At 38.7% G+C, this 21,612-nt stretch overlaps 1 protein-coding gene across 1 annotated transcript in view; it reads left to right on the top strand.

Moving 5' to 3' along the window:
• The window catches only part of tdrd12 (tudor domain containing 12), a 56,713-nt gene extending 38,097 nt beyond the window's left edge, over positions 1-18,616 (top strand). The window contains exons 26-36 of the mRNA XM_088006620.1: positions 3,680-3,761; positions 3,908-4,089; positions 5,507-5,714; positions 6,765-6,857; positions 7,562-7,722; positions 10,424-10,488; positions 12,356-12,422; positions 12,952-13,065; positions 14,576-14,729; positions 14,961-15,024; positions 15,115-18,616. Of these exons, the coding sequence (XP_087862746.1) occupies positions 3,680-3,761; positions 3,908-4,089; positions 5,507-5,714; positions 6,765-6,857; positions 7,562-7,722; positions 10,424-10,488; positions 12,356-12,422; positions 12,952-13,065; positions 14,576-14,729; positions 14,961-15,024; positions 15,115-15,188 (1,264 nt within the window). The 3' untranslated portion in view covers positions 15,189-18,616. The remainder of the gene's footprint in view (positions 1-3,679; positions 3,762-3,907; positions 4,090-5,506; positions 5,715-6,764; positions 6,858-7,561; positions 7,723-10,423; positions 10,489-12,355; positions 12,423-12,951; positions 13,066-14,575; positions 14,730-14,960; positions 15,025-15,114) is intronic.
• Positions 18,617-21,612: the final 2,996 nt, after the last annotated feature.

A 21,612-nucleotide genomic window follows, 5' to 3' on the forward strand; every position in this document is an offset into this window, starting at 1 on the left:
TATTCCCTCGATAGATGAAGGCTATAGAGAGCAACTGGAAGCTGAAATTACTGAAGAAGAACTGGGTAAGGCTATTGACTGTATGAGGGCAGGGAAGAAAGCTGGGCCTATAGACTTTTATAAAAAATTTAAAAAACAACTAATAAGTCCTATCTTAGAGATGTTTCAGGAGGCATATTGCAATGGTAGCCTACCAAAATCTATGACAAGTGCTTTAATCTTTGTGCTACTCAAACCAGGGAAACCCAGCAATAAATGTGAGAACATGAGGCCAATAAGTTTGCTTAACGCTGACCTAAAAATACTCTGTAAAATATTAGCAATGTGCTTACAAGATTAACTTTCTTCAGTGATGCACAGATATACAGCTCCTCGGTGGCAGGGCCCTGGGGGTGGATGAGATCCGCCTGGAGTTCCTTAAGGCTCTGGATGTTGTAGGGTTGGGTTGGCTCACGTGACTCTGCAGTATCGCATGGACATCGGGGGCAGTTCCCCTGGATTGGCAGACTGGGGTGGTGGTCCTCCTGTTCGAAAAGGGGGACCGGAGGGTGTTCTCCAATTACAGGGGGGTCACACTCTTAAGCCTCCCTGGTAAGGTCTATTCAGGGGTCCTGGAGAGGAGGGTCCGTCGGATAGTTGAACCCCGGATTCAGGAAGAGCAGTGTGGTTTTCGTCCTGGTCGTGGAACACTGGACCAGCTCTACACCCTCAGCAGGGTCCTGGAGGGTGCATGGGAGTTCGCCCAACCAGTCTACATGTGTTTTGTGGACTTGGAGAAGGCATTCGACTGTGTCCATAGGGGGGCTTTGTGGGGGATTCTCCGGGAGTATGGGGTACCGGGCCCTTTGATACGTTCTGTAAGGTCCTTGTATGACCGGTGTCGGAGTCTGGTCCGCATTGTCGGCAGTAAATCAGGCTCGTTTCCGGTGAGAGTTGGACTCCGCCAAGGCTGCCCTTTGTCACAGATTCTGTTCATTACTTTCATGGACAGAATTTCTAGGCGCAGCCGAGGTGTTGAGGGGATCCGTTTTGGTGGCCTTAGGATCGCGTCTCTGCTTTTTGCGGATGTTGTGGTCCTATTGGCTTTATCAAGGCGTGATCTTCAGATCTCGCTGGAGCGGTTCGCGGCCAAGTGTGAAGCGGCCGGGATGAGACCTAATGCCTCCAAATCTGAGGCCATGGTCTTGAGCTGGAAAAGGGTAGAGTGCCTTCTCTGGGTCAGGGGTGGTCGTCCTGCCTCAAGTGGAGGAGTTTAAGTATCTGGGGATCTTGTTCATGAATGGGGGAAGAGGGGAGCGGGAGATCGACAGGCGGATTGGGGCAGCGTCTGCTGTGAAACGGGCGCTGTACTTGTCCGTTGTGGTGAAGAGAGAGCTGAGTCAAAAAGGGAAGCTCTCGATTTACCGGTCGATCTACGTTCCCACCCTCATCTATGGTCATGAGCTTTGGGTCATGACCAAAAGAACGAGATCACGGATACAAGCGGCCGAAATGAGTTTCCTCCGCAGGGTGGCTGGGCTCTCCCTTAGAGATAGGGTGAAAATCTTGGTCATCCGGGAGGGACTCAGAGTAGAGCCGCTGCTCCTCCACGTCGAGAGGAGCCAGTTGATTTGGCTCGGGCATCTGGTAAGGATGCCTCCTGGATGCCTCCCTGGTGAGGTGTTCCGGGCACGTCCCACCGGGTGGAGGCCTCGGGGAAGACCCAGGACACGCTGGAGGGACTATGTCTCTCCGCGGTCCTGGGAACTCCTTGGGGTTCCCCCGGAGGAGCTGGAAGACGTGGCTGGAGATAAGGAAGTCTGGGCCTCCCTTCTGAAGCTTCTGCCCCCGCGACCCGACCCCAGATAAGCAGAAGAAGATGGATGGATGGATGGATGGATGGATGGATGGATGGACAGACAGACAAAGAACTAACCAAGCCACCAAAGTCCCAACTAGAAGAAATTGCTTGCAAAGATAGCGCAAGTAAAGGTGCAATTTCAGAATTCTACAACTTTATGGTTTTGAATTCCCCAGAGGATTCAACATTGAAACTGGAAGCTTGGAAATCAGACCTGGGAGTAAACTTGTCACAGGAGGATTGGCAGTCTGTCTGTACAAGGGCTCAGAAGCAAACAGTTTCCTCTCACTTAAGTTTACTGCAGTACAAATGGTTAATGCAAATCTATATTACACCAGTCAATTTAAATCGGTAAAATTCTAATATACTAGACATATGCACAAAATGTTTAGAAGAAAAAGGGACTTTGTTTCATTATATCTGGGAATGTAAGGAAATTAAAAAAAATTGGAAAGCAATAAAAGAAACTGTAGAACATCTTGTCTCAAAAGACATTGTACTAGATCCGGTTTTTCTAATTTTGGGTCTGTATCCAAAAACTTCTTTGTTTACCAAATGTGAACAACTGTTGATTGATATGTGTCTACTAGAAGCTAAAAGACTGATAGCACTATTCTGGAAGAGAACAACAGGACCAGGTATCAAACAATGGACCTGGCACATGCTGAAGACTTTACCTGTGGAACGCATAACATATCTTCAAAAAGGGAAAAGCAAATTATTTGAAAGCATTTGAAGACCCTTCCTGAATTTTGTTGAAGGTGTGGATTTGTCTCAAGACGAAGAAGCCAGCTAAAGACAAGATTAATGTCAGACCATAATGTTAAACAAGGGAGCCTCAACAGTGGACTATTATCGCCTGTATACTTAAAGGAATTTATGCAGATGTGTATATAAGAGGGCGTCTGTTGGTCTTGTTGACTGTATTGGTTATATGGCAGATATATCTGTAAAAAATACAATAAAAATATTGATAAAAAAAAGAGATGTATGGCTGTTTTTTTAAGCTGGTACCGACAACCAGTAGTTTTGGAAAGAAATTATTAAACCAACATTTGCCAGCGATACTTGATGTAAAAAAAAAAAAAAGTGAAAGAAGAAATGCATGCTCAAAATAGAAAAGTTTCTGACACAAATTAAAGTCAAAGTAGATTTATGTTATTAATGCATAATTGTTTTTATGATTCCATACAATGCAAATATCCATGGTAAAGCTTAGCCAAGTCAGCATAGCATACACCCTGCCGGAAATTATAAAGAGGATGACGAAGCAGAAGCTCGTCGATCAAAGTGTGAATGCATTTGATAATCAGATAACTAGAGGACGCATCAGAGAAATGGCGACGGCTTTAGCATGATAAAACGTGGCTACAAGTGGCTGAGAAAAGCTTAGGCCTGGTGGCCCACCAGCAAAATGTGTGCCACCACATTTTGCTGGTGGGCCACATTTTCCATGTCTCATCCTACATATGGAGGTGTAGGATGAGGGCTATTGTAAACATTTATTTTAGTTATCGAGTAATCTGTTTATTATTCTGATGGTTAATTAAGTAATTGAATAAGAAAATTAAGAAAACAAAAATATTGGTAAATTCTGCTAGCCTGGCCATTGCCTTCCTGTGCAATTCCACTCGAAAAAAGCTTTCACATCCAACACAGACTCCTCTTGACTTGGATTCTCTCCGGTCGATTTTTGACCAGGTCAGTCAGTATCAACAGAAGGAGAAGTTTACGTTTCTGAGCTGTGTTACATGTTGCTTTCTAAAATGTAGGTGTTGGAAAAGAATTTCAGCAAGTGAAAAGATATTGCCACGTTTAAATTCTGTTTGCCCCCTGCAGGGATAGGAGTGTGTGTCCTGATCGTCACAGAATCAACCCTAGGTCAGACCAGTCTGCTCTTCCTGCATCTGGAGTCATAGAAGTGAGAGAATTTTTTATGTATTTATTTATTTTTTAAGCCTTTTTAGCACCAAGCAACTCTGGTTGTACATGAAAGCATTAAATGGATCATTTTCAAAATATTTGGTAAGATCAGTTTTGTAAAATATACTTCTGGTGTACTTCTAGGTCTTACCGCTCTACATTAAGACAGCATCTGTCTTCTATGGTCGTTTGGTCAGACAGAATGACAAGGAGTTTGATAAAATGGCCTCTGAGATGATGTCTTATTATGCTGACAAGAAACCTGGAGCTAAGGAGCTGCTGGAAGGAGCTTTATATGCAGTTGAAGAGGACGAGATCTTCCACAGGTTTGTGATAGTGGCAGCCATGCATTTTTCATAAGTGTTCTTATTCATGAAATGCATTAACATTGTTTATTACCAAGATTGTTTCAGGATCGTTACAAGGACTGCACTTAATTACGTTGTTCTCACTTTGTCCAGCTTGATATTTATTAGACTGTTCAACACACAAAAATCTTGATCGACTTAAATTTTTCATGTCGGTGAACATCAGAGTTTCACACACCCTTTGTTTTCATTCATTATATTAAGTGTCTCCAAAGTTGGAATTACGTAACAAAACTAATATTTCCAAGAAGATGAGGAACTAGGTGAGTTTGTCAGGTTAGTTTGAATTGTATAAAAGTATAAAGTAATTTATGAAGGAGGTACAGCAAACTGAAGAGGCCCCAAAGGCTATCGGTATAGGAGTCACCTGGAGACCTCAGTGCGGCTGACCCAAGCTCGACTCCCATCCTCAGTTCCTTTGCCGCATTTCTCCCTCCACCCCGTTTGTCCCTTTCCAGTTGCATTCCTTTCAAATAAGGGCTACAAAAAAATCTGAATAATGGGACATGATGTCTGTTTTTTTTTTCTTTTCATTCAAGCGTCACCACTATTAATGTGCACAATTGTGGTCAACATCATGACTCCTATATGTGCAGCTATCCAAGACGAGCAGATCGATCATCAGTACCAGACAGTATGTAGGGGAAAAATGTGTCAGACTCGACTTTGTGCAACTTTTTGGTCCACAGTGATAGAAGATCTTTGCTGCTTCTGAAGAGGTTTGGGATAATGTTTGTTTTTTGTTCTTTTCATTCTGCATAATAGACTTCTGTCTAAGCTGTATTTTGCTACTATTTGCTGTGAGTAAATCCTGTATAAATTGCTGTGAAACATTTTGCTGGTGGGCCACCAGGCCTAAGCAATGTTCATATAGTTTTTTATTCACCAGTACCAGTGATAATCTCTTTGGTGAAACAATTTGAAACACAATTCCAACATGGTGTGGTCAGTATGTGAACACGTAGGGAGGACTGAGGTCAGGGTTCTTTTTATTCAGTGGAATTCTGTAACCACTGTCTGACTTAATCGGTCTGCCAACAACTTCAGTCAATGAAGTGATAAGTCACAGAAAAAAGATAAAAATGAAACACCAGAAGTGCAAAAAATTTATATTTATTTTAATTGTATTTTTTCCATTACATTTCCCTTTTGTTTTTAGACTTTATAGTTGATTTTTAGGTATAGTTAAAATGTATTGCAATAACACATAAATAGCTAGTGATATTTTCAAATATCCTTTCAACTTTTAACTATTTTTTTTACTCAAAGTCAGGTTGCTGGATTTTTGCCATAGCGCCCCTGCCACCGAGTTTTCTGGGGGAAACCCTGATATATTTGTGAAATTTATGTAATGTTACTGTGTGTTTCCTGGCAGAGTGAAGATCCTGGCGCTACCTGACCATGGTGAAAGCATCTTTTACAATGTCTTGGTTCGGTTCATTGATATTGGAAAGGAGAGTGATGTCAAATCCCATCAGATCCTTGAGCTGCCTTCACAGTTTCATTCTCTGCCTAACCAAGCCATTGAGATGGTGGTCTGCAGGGTGAAGCCAGCTGATGCTGAGATTGAGTGGCATCCAAAGGTCTTTCCACTTCCTCACATTGCATTAATGCATAATCACATCACTTGGATAACCATTACTAATGATTATTACTTCTTTTCTATTTTTTTTTTTATTTTTAGTATTTTTTTTATTTTTTCTCTGCATTTATTCAATAGACTGGGGTATCTTGATATGTGAAGATGGGTGGAAATAGCAAAAAAGTTGGTGTCCTTTAGGACAGTTTACAGCAGTTTACCAGATCCTTGATAGTGAGGCCTATGTGTCTTAAATTTCTTCATCCATGCCTACCAATAAGTGTCTTTCAGGAATTCCCCACAGACGTTTGCAAACAGCTCTGATTTTTAAAGTTTTTTTTTTAATGGTACTGACTTTGCATATCAACAGGTACTCATTCAAAGGACGGCTCCAAATGCACAGCAGGCAGAAAAAAAACACAAGCCAGGTCAAAGGAGCAGGAGAAGAAAAACAATAAGGATACAATTACAAGACTGTAGTGAAGAAAGTTAATATATAATATTATTTATTGTATTTTTAAGTACACTAAGCAAACATCTTGTAGTTCAAAACAATAAATTTTTACATACCAAATGTAAAGTTGCATTTTTATTAGTTAACAAAGGTGTTTATTCTGATAGTTATAAAAAGTGCGGTTAAGCTATTATTAAAGAAAAAAAAACTCATGAATTTAAGTAAACAATAGCTATAGCTATACGTCTGAAATAATTAACTTAAGTGTGCAGTTTGCTCATAAATGAAACCTCTCAGCATGACATTTGTGGTCTTGGCATCATCCTACGAACCTAAAATGAAGATCCACTTTGGGTGGTAGAACTCATTTACTAACTCAGTTCATTTTTTTTTATAAACAATTGATAGTGATAATGACACAACAATCTTGTGATTAACATGACTAAAAATTTAATTGTTTCGATGCCCTATTAATTGTGTTGACAACATTCCCAAACAATTTATTTTGGGAGTTTCAATTATTGGTGACATTGTGGAAATGTTTCTAAAGAAAGTTCATGCAAGGTTCAAGAAACATGACTCTCTTTTTCCTGGCGGCAGGTCACAAGAGCTATCAGCCAGAAGATCAGAGGTCTGCAGCATCGAGCCAGAGCTGTTCTGTGCCTGGGGAATACAGTTTTTGTTGATCCTATGGTGAATTTCTTTTTTTTTTTAACTTTATTTTATTGATTTTCAGAACTTAATGTAAACAAGAATGCGAAAGCAAACACAAAAGATCCCCATCTCAAATCAACACGGAGTACTGCAGTGTCTGCATGAAAAAATACACAAAATACAGACATTCCCTGATGTGATTTAAAGTAGAATGTCACCAAGCTGTCAAAGGGCAGCAAAGTAAATAACACATTGAAGGTAAAAAAAAAAAGTCCTCAACTCCAGGTGATATAGCTTATCTAAGAAAGCTTGCAATGGTTTACAAATTCTCCAAAATTTGTCAGACTTTTGATGAAGATCAGGAGTCAGTTTTTCAATCTGGATAATGGCAGAGATTTGTGATATCCACGTCAGCTGTACAGGCACGTTGTGCTGACCTTCTAGTATATGTTCCTTGGCTAGAAATACGAGAATTACAAGCAAAGAGCTGCATTAAATAGAATGTCTGGAGCATGATTAAAAAGACAGAAGGATGACATCAGCAGGAACTGTTTACCTATGTCAATTTCTTTTTTTTTTAACCTTGTCATTCAATAAGATTTATAGCTATTTAACAAAAATTGCTGTGCTGAGGGAGCCCTATGGTTAAAGCTCAGGATGAAGTAGTATACAACTATTGTATGTGATTAAGTTATATATAAGAATTTCACTTCTCTTTTTTTTTCCAATCTATCTTTCATTAGGTACGAGTTACTCAGATGCCAGGCACAAAAACATGTATAAATGAGTACAATGTGCAGACTGAGATCCTAAAGACGGGGATGGGAGTCAATAATCCCAAGCATCTGGACTTCTTCAGAGCAGCTTTTCAAGATGGCAGCAAAGATGGAGGTCACACATCAAGGTTAGAAAAAAAAAAGCTACATTCTGAAAGTAAGCTGGTGGGAACAAGTGCATATTTACCAGCTACTTTCCTGATGAGATTAAGTACAACATTTTTACTGTAATTAAATTACAGAATGGGAGTTTACTGCTTGGAGAAATGCTGTCTGTTTTCTAAAGCATTTCTTGACTCAGTTGATGGTTATTGCTGTGTTGTAAAAGTTTAGTTTTGTAATGTAGTTTCATCATTCCACTTTTTTGATTAATCTTAATCACAAAACCCCAAAAGAAATGTACTTATGATATAGCAATTAAAAACAAAATGATAGAGTAATGCAAATGTCAGTAAATGAAAACAAATCTTAGAAATGCAAACTTAAAACAAAACAATAAGATTAAAATGCATAATAAAAACAATACCTCATGAATTTAAGTAAACAATAGTTCCCTTATATTCTAAACAAAAAAAACTGAAAACATGTCATGTGTAGGTCCTCGTATATTTTGATGCCTATTGTCTTCATTTAACTAAATGAAGACAATAGACATCATCATTTAATGAAGATGTCTTTAGAAGATATGCTGTTATCCTCTAAATAACAGCATAATAAAACAAAGAATAATAATGGATTTACTGTGTAGGAAAATAACGTTAGGACCAGCCAGAGCCTGTTTGTGGGTCCCTCCGGCCCCAGGGCTGACCTCTGGACTTCAGGGTCCTTGCTCCTCCCACCAATGGACACCAGACTCTCGTCTCCTCTTTCGTTGTGCTTGTGTCTAAACTGTATTGACTGAGTAACAAGATAAAACTGCATTTCATGTAATCTGGGGATTTTTTTCTTATTTCCGTATTAAATTGGATTTTAAAATGTGTTAGAATGATGATAAAATGTGTGTGCCACTGTAGACCCAACAACTAGAGGCTAACTGCTCAAGTAAACATTAATTATGTGACGATTTGGAAAGACTTGGGGAATTCAACAGAGATAGACATTTAAGGTATCACCGGTTGTGATGCCTGGAAGTAGCCTGATCATATGACAGGTTAATCAGATGCTCGTTACGTTTCATAACGTAATAAGCAATGGCAGAGATTTGTGATATCCACATGTCAGCTGTACAGACCCGGTGAGCTGACGGGCCGGTGTTCGGAGGGAACACGTGTTCAGAAATCATATTGATCATTTGATTTCTCCATAATTTTTTCACTGTCTCAGCTCTCAGCACATACAGGGGTGTGGGTGAGAGAAGCTCTGTGTAACATCGGTAACGCCCCATGTTGGTCATTTTTTAACATATCAGTTTCAGTCAGATAAGTAAAATTGGGCCAATATGACCAACTGATACTGATTTTGTGTTTTGAGTTTGTTTTGAGTTTGTGTTTCTAGAAAAGGAGAGCAGGGGGTTGTGGTCATGTGATAGTTGTTTGTTCAAACTAATATGTATTTATTAGAGGTGTGCCGATCGATCGGTCACCGATCATAATCAGGCCGATTTTCGTGAAAAAGTGCATGATCGGTGATCGGCGATCATTGGCTCTTGTTGCCGATACCGATCACCTGCATCTCATTTCCAACCTGCCTGTACAGCTGATCTCCTCTTTCCTTCACTCTGCACAAACGCGTAGCAACAAATCCTAAGCGATATGGAACTATAACGCACTGAGTGAATGGGGAAGTTTGCGTGTTGCGGCGGAAAATTGAAGCACGTCAAAATGCATCAACACAACGAAGCTAATACGACATAAAAACAATGCCACACTTGACGGAGATTGGCTACATTGAGGCTCACTGCAGTAAAAAAGACATGGAGCGATCAGATAGCAGGTAAAGCAGCGCACAGCTACAAACACTCACCCGGATTAGCATGACGGTCAGAAAGCTAAACAAATAACCCGCAAAATTATTTAAGTCTTCGAGCTGCGATGTAAGACGCTGGTTCTGCTCTCGCTGTTGAACCGCTGCTACTCTACAGGTAGTAATATTTCACAGACGGAGCGCCGCTTCTGCTCAACCTGGTAGCAACTCTCACACCGAACCTCTGCTTAAAGCTGCAGCTTCTAACTTAAAAAAATAAATTTTACATACGTATTAAAACTTTAGTTGTCCTAACATGAGACAGATAATCTCTAAAAAAAATAATCGATCTCCTCCCTGATCTGCATAATTACTCCGCTCAGTCAGAAACAGCCACTCAGAACTAGCAATAATCAGCTAGCCGCCATGCTATCAGGAAGTTTTCATTCAGTAACTCTGGATTGTTTATTGTAATGGAACCTGTTTTTGCCTTTGAATGTTAAGTTTTATACTTGAATTTTTTTGGCAATGTTGAGAGGTTTTATTTTGGCTCTTTGCATTATTTAGCCTCTTCAGAGCCTTCATATGTTATCAGTCTGTTAAAGATAGTATTATCAATAGCAGTACAATTTGCACAATGCCTGTTTTGTTTAGTTTTCTTCTTGAAAAAAGTTATTAAAAACAAGTTTTTGTCTAAATTAAGGTGAATTCATGGTTCCTTTTTCCACATAATGTAACCGGTAGTGTTTATGATAAAAAAAAAAAAAAAATAATGTGATCGGTATCGGTGATTGGTATCGGTGATCGGCCCTCATGGGTGATCGGTATCGGTATCGGGAGGAAAAAACCTGATCGGCACATCTCTAGTATTTATATATTGTTGATGTAACTGGTGTTTTAAACAGAAACTGTGATTTATGTCTACAGCGACGAAGACAGAAGAGGAATTTACGAAAGTAATCCTGCTGCCTCTTTGAGCCTTCATGAAAACGGTAAAATGGAGTTCCAATTCCACATCAACTTTTCATATATGCTGTGTTGAAAGAATCACAACCTTTAAAGGTGACATCCCATAAAGACGTAACTATGCATTGGTCTGTGCGCCAAAGCACTTTGATTCCTATGAAAAAGAAAATGGGGTCAAATCAGCAGATTAACTCCAAACAGGTCAGTCTGGACAAGATGTGTAAATAATCACACTTGCATTAGCAGCTGCACAAAGGTGGGTTGTGTAATTGTGGAATGCTTTAATTGGCACTGATGGAGCACATCCCCAATAGAAGGATTCAGAGGGAAATGTGTTCAGAAATCATATTGATCTTCTGGGAAATGTTGATGATGGTTTATTAGCTTTTAGATTTCCCACAGTGATCATCCTGGGGCTCAGCACAGACCTTGTCCCAGCCTTACAGAATGAGCTGAACTTTAATGGTGCAACTGGAGCTGCTGACGGGTCCAAAGAATCATCCCTCAGTCAAGTCATGCCAGCTTTCTGAATGCGTCTTTGAATAAAAAAGCTTTCTATTCTTTAGATATGCAACTTGTATCACATTGGCCTGGTTCAATACACGATTCAGCCATTTGGAATTAACTTCCACATTTCCCACTCACATTAAAGGACTCTCTGACACACTGCTTGCCTTTAACCTCTGCTCTGCTGTTCCAATAAGTATTACCACTTGGATTAATCAAGTGGTAATATTTATTTTCTGTTTCTTCTATTTGAAATTTTTTTCCCCTGTAAAATGTATTTTTGTTTTTTATGAAGTGACCTTATGTGCCCTGAAATATGCCTTTTATATATAAAAAAAAAAAAAAAAAAAAAATATATATATATATATATATATATATATATATATATATAAATAAAAAAAAATTCCCCTCTCACCCTCCGTGGGTGGTCTCTTTCATCCTCTGAGCTCGGGTCCTCTACCAGAGGCCTGGGAGCTTGAGGGTTCTGCGCAGTATCTTGGCTGTGCCTAGAACTGCACATTTCTGGACTGAGATGTCTGATGTTGTTCCTGGGATCTGTTTGAGCCACTGCTCCAGTTTGGGGGTGACTGCCCCGAGGGCCCCGATGACCACAGGCACCACTGTGGTCTTCACCTTCCAGGCCTTCTCCAGTTCCTCTCTGAGTCCCTGGTATTTCTCCAGTTTCTCATGCTCCTTTTTCCTGATGTTGTGGTCACTTGGTATTGCTACATCCACCGCAACGGCTTTCCTCTGTTCTTATATATATATATATATATATATATATATATATATATATATATATATATATATATATATATATATAATTATTATCATTAGAACAACTTTAACTACTACAACCAAGAACCGTTGCTATGGTTATTGGGTTACGGAGTGGCAACCTTCCGAGTATTTATGCTAATTTACATATGTATTCATGGGAGGTGACTGGGTGGACCAGCCGCTCAGCTCCATTTCCCGCATATTGGGATATATAAAGAAAAGTTGCACAGCCACATATGTGCGCATAATTTTATACATCAAATTTTTTTGTGTATTCATATTTGGCCCTTCACTAATTTTTAGTGTGAAAACTGTACATTCTTTTGTACATGAGGCTCTGGTCATTTCTTTCCATTTACAGTAAACAATAGACATCCCACTGTTACTAACTCTGCGTCTTTCTTATTATATTTAGCAACATTTCAGATAAAAAATATTGGTATTGGCCAAAATCAGAATCAGCAGGTCAGGCTTTTTAAAGATCGGTAATCAGTGATTGGCCAGAAAACTGCAATCCGTGCAGCCCTAAATAAAACCATAAATATATTTATCAGTTCAACCTGGTGGTTAGTTTTCCTGGGATAATCAGTTTTTGTGTGTTTACAGGCGAGCCTGATGGTGACGAGCAGGTTGTGTCCAGTGATGAAACAGTCTGCAATGACCTGTCAAAGAGGTGCAAAATAATTTTTTCTGTTAGATCAGTGTTTCTCAAACCTGGTCCTCACCGCCCCCTGTCCTGCATGTTTTAGGTGTTTCCCTTCTGCCACACACCTGAATTGTATCTCTGGGTGATTAACAGGCTTCTGCAGTACTTGATGGTCATGCAATCATTTGAATCAGCTGTTCTGGAATAGAGGTACATCTAAAACATGCAGAGCAGGGGGGCGGTGAGGACTAGGGTTGAGAAACAGTGTTAGATGATCTTAACAGCATTATGGAGTGGTTTTGAATTAGCATGACCTACTTTTAATACTAGAAAAGTAGATTTATGTAAATGTCATGATTAACTTTAAGTGATCTCATTTTGTGGGAACTTAGAAGTTGTTCTAGTGCTATTTTATTAAATATAACAATGTCTTTTATGAAGGAAAAGTGACAAGTAACATTGTTGATTTGAAAATGAGTTTTGAAAACTTATAGGGTTAATTTAAAGTGAAATTGCATTTTGAAGCTTTCTTGTGTTCTTTCTGGTTGCATTTCAGTTTATATCCTCAGGTTGTTTGGTACCAAACCTGTGACTCTGTAATTGTAACAGTGAAGTTGATGAACCCAGAGAGTCAACGCTGCAATTTCTACACAGACAGAGTTGTCTACAGGTCAGTCATGATCACAACAGTAAGAGCTCACTTATTGTCATTCTGCTTAATATTCAATTTAACCTTTTTTTTCCACAGTACTAGTAGTGGGTACATTTTAAGCACAGCCTGCCAGTGTAGTTTGAACACACACAAACATAAGTGTGGTGTGGTTATGTTTTCCCTCCTATATAAATTTGTAACACATCTACCTTTCATTGTTGGGACAATGTGTTACTTCAATTATACTGTGTGCAGTCTCCTGTTTGACTCCTTTTGACCAGTGCTTGTCTGCAAATGTCTGATTGTTTATTTACTGGTCGATGCACTGTCATGTTTACACTACACTGTGGCCACATTCAGCCTTTTCAATGTTTGAGGATCAACTCAGATTGGCCATTTTGGTTGTTACTGATTTTAATCTTTTAATGCACTGAAAGTCACCTCAGTTTGTCTCGGGTAAACTGTTGGGTTGCCCAGGTCTACTTGGACTGTTAAGTAATTTTCATCTTTTACCAGATGGATTTTCTTCACTCATTCTGCTCTTACAGGCTTTTGTCTGATATGAAAGTTGTAACCTTGAGGTGCATTTGCTCATTTTGTAAACTTGTGACACTAAGGTTGCTGCTCCACTAGAGCGGCTGTAACCAGTTGAGCTCAAGTCCGCCCCAACCCGATCCATCTCAATTAGCAGATCCTAGACCTGCTAATTCATTACTTGAATGCTATGAAATGTTTCGTTTGCCCTTAATCATGTAGGTTTCATTTTATTCCATTTATCTTAAGTTTAGATGTTTAATTTCAGCTCATAGAAGATCTTTAAACAACACCTCAGTAATTCTGCTTCAGTCAAATAATTCATTGTCTAGATTAACTAATCAGGTCAATATTACCTTAATTTGGCAGTGATTAAAAATAAAAGTGAACTATAAAACTACAGTGTTAAAAGCGATTCCATCAAAAATTTGGGTGCACTTAAGTTTTGTGCTTTTGCACCTAAGAAAAAAGTTAGGCACAATAGTTTAACCAGTACAAAAAGTGAGTCTAAAGGCCTGGTGAACTTCACAGCGTAACTTCTTTCATGATGGAGCTGGTGCATCAATTGCCTCCCAGCCAAACATTAGGGATGCACCGATCCTCTTTTTTTCACTTATGATACAGATATCTATAGATTGTGGTGATCACGCTTATTTATTTTTTTTTAATCATGCCTGTTTTATTTACCATCAGCAACAAAGTTATCAGTGGAATGAAAATAATTCAGAATCTAAATCTGCTTGGCATTTGAATAAAAGTGGATTCAACTGTATCTGTGGATATGCAGAGGATCCAAATCAAAACTTGAATAGGATTCTGTAGAACATTGTGGCAGCTCAAGTTCTGATCACTTCTAAAGGATTCCCCTTTCAGTGGTTGCCATAGTGTGATAGTACAAACTCTGCCTCTATTGAAGCTGCTGGTTTTAGACTGAAACGCTCTGCTTGTGTTTTTCATTTAAATAAAACTGTAAAAGGCTTTCTCCTGTGTTCAGTGGGAGAGTGAACAGTCGTTCCTACAGGGCTGATCTGGAGCTTCACCAGAAAATAGACGCCGACATTTGCCACTGGGAAATGAAGTCCAATCAGCCTGTTCTTAAACTGGTAAAACAGCAGCAAGGACACTGGGAGAGACTCATCAGGAGTAAGGTACTAAAATCATGCTCACTCTGTCAAGATTATTTAAGCAGTAAGGTACAGTGTGCTACATGGTGGAAACATAACACAGTTGACAAACAAAACTGAAAAAAAAATTCATTGCATTGGCAGAATAAACAGACATAATCAAAGGTTGAAATCCAGACCAGAATTAATTTGTCCAGTGAGAAACGTTGGTGTTGAGAGAAAATGGTGACTTTAAAAAGTGGTTTCATTCCACAGAATATTTTTGTGAGTTACGACATGGACCATGTTGACGACGACGAGGAAGACAAATCATCAAGTTGTAAGACAAAATCTGCCAAAACTTTTTGAAAAATGAACAAAGTAAGATATTGGAGCTCATGCAGATGCTCATTTTCTTTTTTTTTATTAGGTCGGTTGTTTGTGGAGAATATAGGAGAGGATAGCTGCTATCTGAAGTCAGAGAGCGGCAGCGATAGTGACTGAACCCAAAATGTTCTTGTTTACATCTTCACCTCTTCCCTTTAAGATATATTTCAGATTCCTTTTGCAGTTTTATTGTTCTCATATGTGGAGTTTAGTTGGTTGCCCTTCAGAGGCCAACATTCGGAGTCTGAAATCTAGTTGTTTGGAAATTGTCATCTTTTTTTCTCTATTGTTTCAGTCGCAGACGAGCAAATGCATTCATTTTCATTCATGTACTTTGAATTTAGGTCTGGGTACATAGGTCAATATACATGGCTGTTTCCTTCTTATAAAAACAATTCATAATCACATCTAACGGCAGCTTGTGATACCGTGGGCAATTGAGAAACCAAATTGAATTGTTCCCCAATCTTTTGTTCAAATTGCTTGGAAATGTGATAAATAGTTTCATTACCTTTGAGCTGTTTCAAGTTGGGATCCAGACGGGCTCTGTGCATTTTGGTATGTATTGTGTATGGAGGCAGAATCCTGAAAAAGTTAATAAATATGGAAATAAATTAATGGTTTGATAAAGTAATAAATGTGTCAAAAAATAAGAACTTTGCCAATTTCTTTGATTATGAAATGTAGCATTAATTAATTTATAATTTCCAGCAATATTAATTTAACATCACTATCGTATATCCTGTCTGCAGTCCTAAGAGGGGTTGAGTAGACCCCCTGTTCGTGGTCCCGCTGGTGTCACGCTGATCACTGAGGTTTTCCTCCTCCGTGGTTTTGGAAACTGACAGGACTCCCCTATCACTTTCCCGCTGTCCGACTGTGACATCTGCTGCTCTCTTTCTGAGTGTGAAGCTGGGACTGTGGGAGACGTATTATCAAAAACTAAATAAATAATTAAATTAAAAGAAAATAAAACGATAAGATAACTAAAATGGAAATTAAATTTAAGTAATTTCTCAGATCAGTTGTCTGTTCTATTCAAAATAGTGATATGGTAAATTCTGTTAAAAATTATCAATAAATATAGACATTGCATAATTGTAAAAAAAAAATTTGCATGCTATATTTGACACATGAATTACTTTATTGAGCCACTTATTAATTTCTATGTTCACAATTTTTTTAGGATCCTTTTCTAAACATATAAGGGACAGCATGAAATTGGGAATTAAAATTAACCCACTGGTGCCATCTTGAGATTTGCCACGATTAGTACAGTTCTTAGCAAAATATGTAGCATTATTGTTCCGGCACTTCTGTTGATGTAATTAACACCTATTTACAACAAATGCCACCTCAAGGTACTATACAAAACAAATGGCTTCTAGTCATATCCAGCTGCATAGAATCTAATTTGGTTCAAATTCACTTTAAAATAATCCATCCGGTTAAGAACCATGTTCATAGTCAGTGTAATTGAACAAATTAAATTAATACAGTGCCCCTTGGTAATTGTCTACTGTAAGGAAGCCCAACCCAGTACAACAAGTAACTGAATTTGCAGCAATCCTTCTGTTTTACTTTCTAGAAAACAGAAACGGACAAGAAAATAATTTACTGATGTCTTCTGGGTGTTTGTGTCATTGCCTCGAGTTTGTAAGTATGAAGTGTAACCTACACAAGTTATGATTTGTGATAACTAGTGATGTCACTTTTTCATGACAAGGCATGTATGTAAGTACATGTTGTTGTTTGCCTTATCTTCTGTTCACAACCATGGGAGAGCTCTTAGAGTCTGTTTTGTTTGCAGCTTTACCAAGTAAAACTGAGGCATTATAAAGCTTTATTTAAATCTACAAGTAAGACAAGCATACCTCCTCAGCTGCCTCGTGGCAACTGGTATGTTACTGTTACCTTGTTGTTGCGGTGCTGCATTATAGTTGCATTAAAATTTACACCGTTCTTCAAATTTATATTTAAAATCATCTTTTTAGTTTGACCAACATGCTTGTTATGACTGGGAGTAATGGTAACAGTTTGAAGTGGCCCATCCACAGGCCTAGAGCTTAGGGAGTTTAGTATTAGGGGAATGTAAAAAGGACTTCCAAACCACAAGGACTTGAAGGAGAGTGTCCAAAACAGTAATGAAGACGGCAAACAGTGCTTGAGGAGATACAGGACAGATTTGTTTGCTGCAATTCCTTTTCCATTGATGTTTGTGAATAATTCTTGGCATGTACATTTTTGTTTGATAAAAATAAAAAGCATATCTTGTATGGTCCTAGTTTGTGGAAGATACCTGACATTTTCCAATCAGAAAAAATTGTTGGTTAAAGCTGCTGTAGGTAACTCTAAAAAAAATGTTTTCTTTTTTTTTTTTAATTGTCACAGTTTCCTGACAGAATGGTATGAGACAGATAATCTGTGAACAGAATCAATCTTCTCCACCTCCTCCCAGTGCTACTCTTGCGATCTGCAGAAATATGCCGCTCCTGGCCAAAAACAGCCAATCAGATTCAGGAGGAAGGTCATAGCACTATAAATTACACTTGTGTATGCACTGCTCAATGTGGAGAAACAACTTACTATTCCAGGAAAACCGTTTACCTGCTGTCACTGGTGACCGTGCTAACTAGCTGAGCATTTGTGACAGGCTGTGTTATCAGGAAGAAGCTGTAGTGTAGCAGAGAGAAAGGGGAGTAAGCAGTGTGTACACAAGCAAGATTGACAGCGTTTTTGACGTCATTGTATTTCTGCTAAGAGTGCACCGATTTCAGTTTTCTGGCCGATTGCCGATTACTGTTCCTTAAAAAACCTGAGCTGCTGATTCCGATTTTGGCAGATATTACTGAGTTGGAAACAGTGGGATGACTATTGATTACTGCAAACGTGACCACGGCAGAGCAACAGAAGACTGGTTGATTTTTAGACATTTGCCGAGGTCGATAAGATGGGTGGATAAGTTTGGCTTCACATGTAGATATCAGCTAATCACCGGTCTCCCAAAATTGGGAAGAGGAAATTGGGGCCGATTTATTGGTGCATCTCTAACTTCTGCAGCTAGCACTGGGAAAAGGCAGAGGAGCTTAATAGACATACAGTTTTAGCAAATGTATAAAAATATATTTCCTATAACGGCTACATACGGGAGCCTTAAGGGAAAATTTTAAATGTATATCTGCCAGGGATATAAATAATAGTGGACATAAGTGCCTGTGTACCAGGAGTTTAGGTTAAAGCTGTAACTTTTGTTTAAAAAATGTTTTTTGCATATTTGTTAAAACTGTCACTATGTCCTGTGAGTAGAATATGTACGGCTTTATGGATCAATCCTTAAAATTAAGTCGTATTGACTTATTTTGTTAATATTCTGTATCTCTTTAAGTCTGAGGAGAAATGTATCAGTTAATAGACTTAATGTGCTTTTTCTTTTTGAACATTTGTTTGAATACTGCAGTTTTACATTGTTAGATGCTGTTTGAATTATTAGTAAATGCACTTTCTGTTCTATATATCATAAAACAATAAATTGATCTGCTCCTGCACCTGTTTTCTATACAGATGGTTATTACAAAAGAGCATCTAGTCCCAACACCAGAACATATTTAGATTTGCAAAGAGTCAACAGTGGAACATTTTCCGTGTGTTCACCAAAACACACAGAAAACACAGCAAAAATCACAAGTGTGCTTTAAATAAATTTACAAAATGTCAGCATTTCAGATGGCTGGGAAGCAAATACATCATTAAATGTTAACTACTAGGTTTAACATTTAGGAAAATTGAAATGACTAAATTCAAAAAGATTCATGTGCTGCATGGCTTTATGGTTTTCCTTTCTGTTACATAACTCAGTATGGTTATTCTTTTCAAAGCTTGTAGATAAACGTTACTAGAATGAAGACCTAAACACCTCAAAAGAAATGGACATACAGTGTACTGACTAGACGTTTTAGTGAAACTTTGATTCATTTTAAAATAGGGATGTCAAAAGACCTCAGTATGTTCTTGTTGACATGAAGTCTGTCAATGAACCTTGCTTGATAAAGTGTAAGAGACCTATATAGGAAGGAGGGTTTTTTTTTTTTAGGGTTGAACTCATGTATGTTTGGGACTTTTGTTGTGAAGTTAAAAAGGAGAACTTCCTGCTTTGATGTGTTTTAACACATTCTGCTCACATTGCACATAAATCTGGCTGACAGCCCTTGTTACAGCAGCATGGATGAAGCCCCGTCTTTTAGGTACTAGCCCCGCTGCAGAATTAGACAAACCTAGTTAGAGTGGAACCTATCTGCGGATTGTCTGTGGAACGTAACTCTAAATTACCAGCAGAACATTGAGTCAAGGTTTTCACTGTACATATTTGCATCTTAAGTAGAAGTGTGCCGATCGATCGGCCACCGATCATAATCGGCCGATTTCCGTGAAAAAGTGTATGATCGGTGATCGCCGATCACGGCCTCTTGTTGCCGATCACACAAACCGATCTCCTGGATTTCATTTCGCAGCCTTCCTGTGCAGCTGGTCTCCCTCTCGTTCACACTGCGCAAACGCGCAGCGATGTGGAACTATAAAGCACTGAGTGAATGGGGAAATTTGCATGTTCCGGCGGAAAATTACCTTATTATGGCACGTCATTATGGCACGTCATGCCATACTTGACGGAGTTTGGCTACATCGAGGCTCACTGCAGTAAAAAAAGACATATGGAGCGATCAGACAGCAGGTAAAGCAGCGCACAGCTACAAACACTCACCCGGATTAGCATGACGGTCAGAAAGTTAAACAAATAACCCGCAAAATTATTTAAGTCTTCGAGCTGCAATGTAAGACGCTGGTTCTGTTCTCACTGTTGAACTGCTGCTACGCTACAGGTAGTAATATTTCACAGACGGATCGCCGCTTCTGCTCCACCTGGTAGTGAACGCTCACACCGAACCTCTGCTTAAAGCTGCAGCATATAACTTAAAAAAAATTACATACGTATTAAATGTAATTTAATACGTATGTATCATGTTACTGTCCTAACATGATAGAAATAATCTCTGAAAAAATAATCGATCTCCTCCCTGTTCTGCATAATCACTCCGCTCTGTCAGAAACAGCCAATCAGAACTAGCAGTAATCAGCTAGCCGCCATGCTATCAGGAAATTTTCATTCAGTAACTCAGGAAGTTTATTGTAATGGAACCTGCATTTGCCTTTGAATGTTAAGTTTTATACTTGAATGTTTTGGCAATGTTGAGAGGTTTTATTTGGACTTTTTGCATTATTTAGCCTCTTCAGAGCCTTTATATGTTTTCAGTCTGTTAAAGATAGTATTACCAATAGCAGTACATTTTGCACAATGCCTGTTTTGTTTTTTTTCTTGGAAAAAGTTATTAAGTTTTTGTCTAAATTAAGGTGAATTCATGGTTCCTTTTTCCACATAATGTAATCGGTGGTGCTCATGATTAAAAAAATTATGTGATCGGTATCGGTGATCGGCTGTTATCGGCCCTCATGGATGATCGGAATCGGCAGGAAAAAACCTGATCGGCACATCTCTAATCTTAAGGTATGTGTGGGTTAAGACTACTAAAATTGGCAGCTATACATGTTTTCTGAAGTGGTTTCAGGTATTCACAGATTTCAGCTGATCATGTGGTCCCTAACTCGTGTGAATGTGAAGAGCCCACTGTCCTCAAAACTGAGTCATGGTTTGATTACAAATTCTTTGAAAAAAACAAACGAACTATGATTTGTGAAACCGTAATTCTATTCATGTGAGCAGAAAAGTGGGGATTTCCAATTTTCTCCAAATTTAGCTAATTTCCTGCCTCATTACAAACCCACAATCATGTCTCATGAGAGGAATGTATTGTAAAAAAAAAATATATAGAAAGATACTTTGTCAAATTTTAATTAATCGAGTTTGATGGATTAAAATGCCACGCCCAAATCAAAATCGATGTTATCGCACACAAACATCTGTTAAATTGTCATAAAATGCTTATCACACAAACATCTGTTAAATCTGCGTCATAAAAGGTTTATCGTATAAAAACATCTGTTTTGATTTAAATTAAGTTATCAATATAAAACAGACAGGATTCTGGAACCTTCTCTTAAATCAAATGGTTAATAAGGGGTGAGGCCCTCTTTCATCATATACATTTAAGTTCTTATAAAACAGAGAATTCTGGCAAACTTGACTTTTGACCCAGTTCTACCAATGCCAATTTTCTGATGCAACTCCTCCTCACACAGAGGCTCCACCCCCAACTCCTTTTATCTTCCTGCTCCCCCAGCAGATGCCCCAGCCCACTTTTATGAGCTTCTGTTTGAATGAGCCAATAGAGATAAAGGGGTGGAATTTCTGTTTTTCGGAGGCCCTGTCATTCTACTTGTTGCATTTTGGTAGACTTAAGAACCTAAAATGTAAGTTGTTTATCAATATAAAACAGACAGGATTCTGGAACTTTCTCTTAAATCATATGGTTAATAAGGAGCATGTCAGGGGGGCCCCCCCTCTCTTTCATCATATAAATTTAAGTTCTTA

The sequence above is a fragment of the Poecilia mexicana genome, unplaced genomic scaffold (assembly GCF_051168715.1).
Source record: "Poecilia mexicana isolate PSO_F unplaced genomic scaffold, ASM5116871v1 scaffold_6, whole genome shotgun sequence".
Taxonomy (NCBI): Eukaryota; Metazoa; Chordata; class Actinopteri; order Cyprinodontiformes; family Poeciliidae; genus Poecilia; species Poecilia mexicana.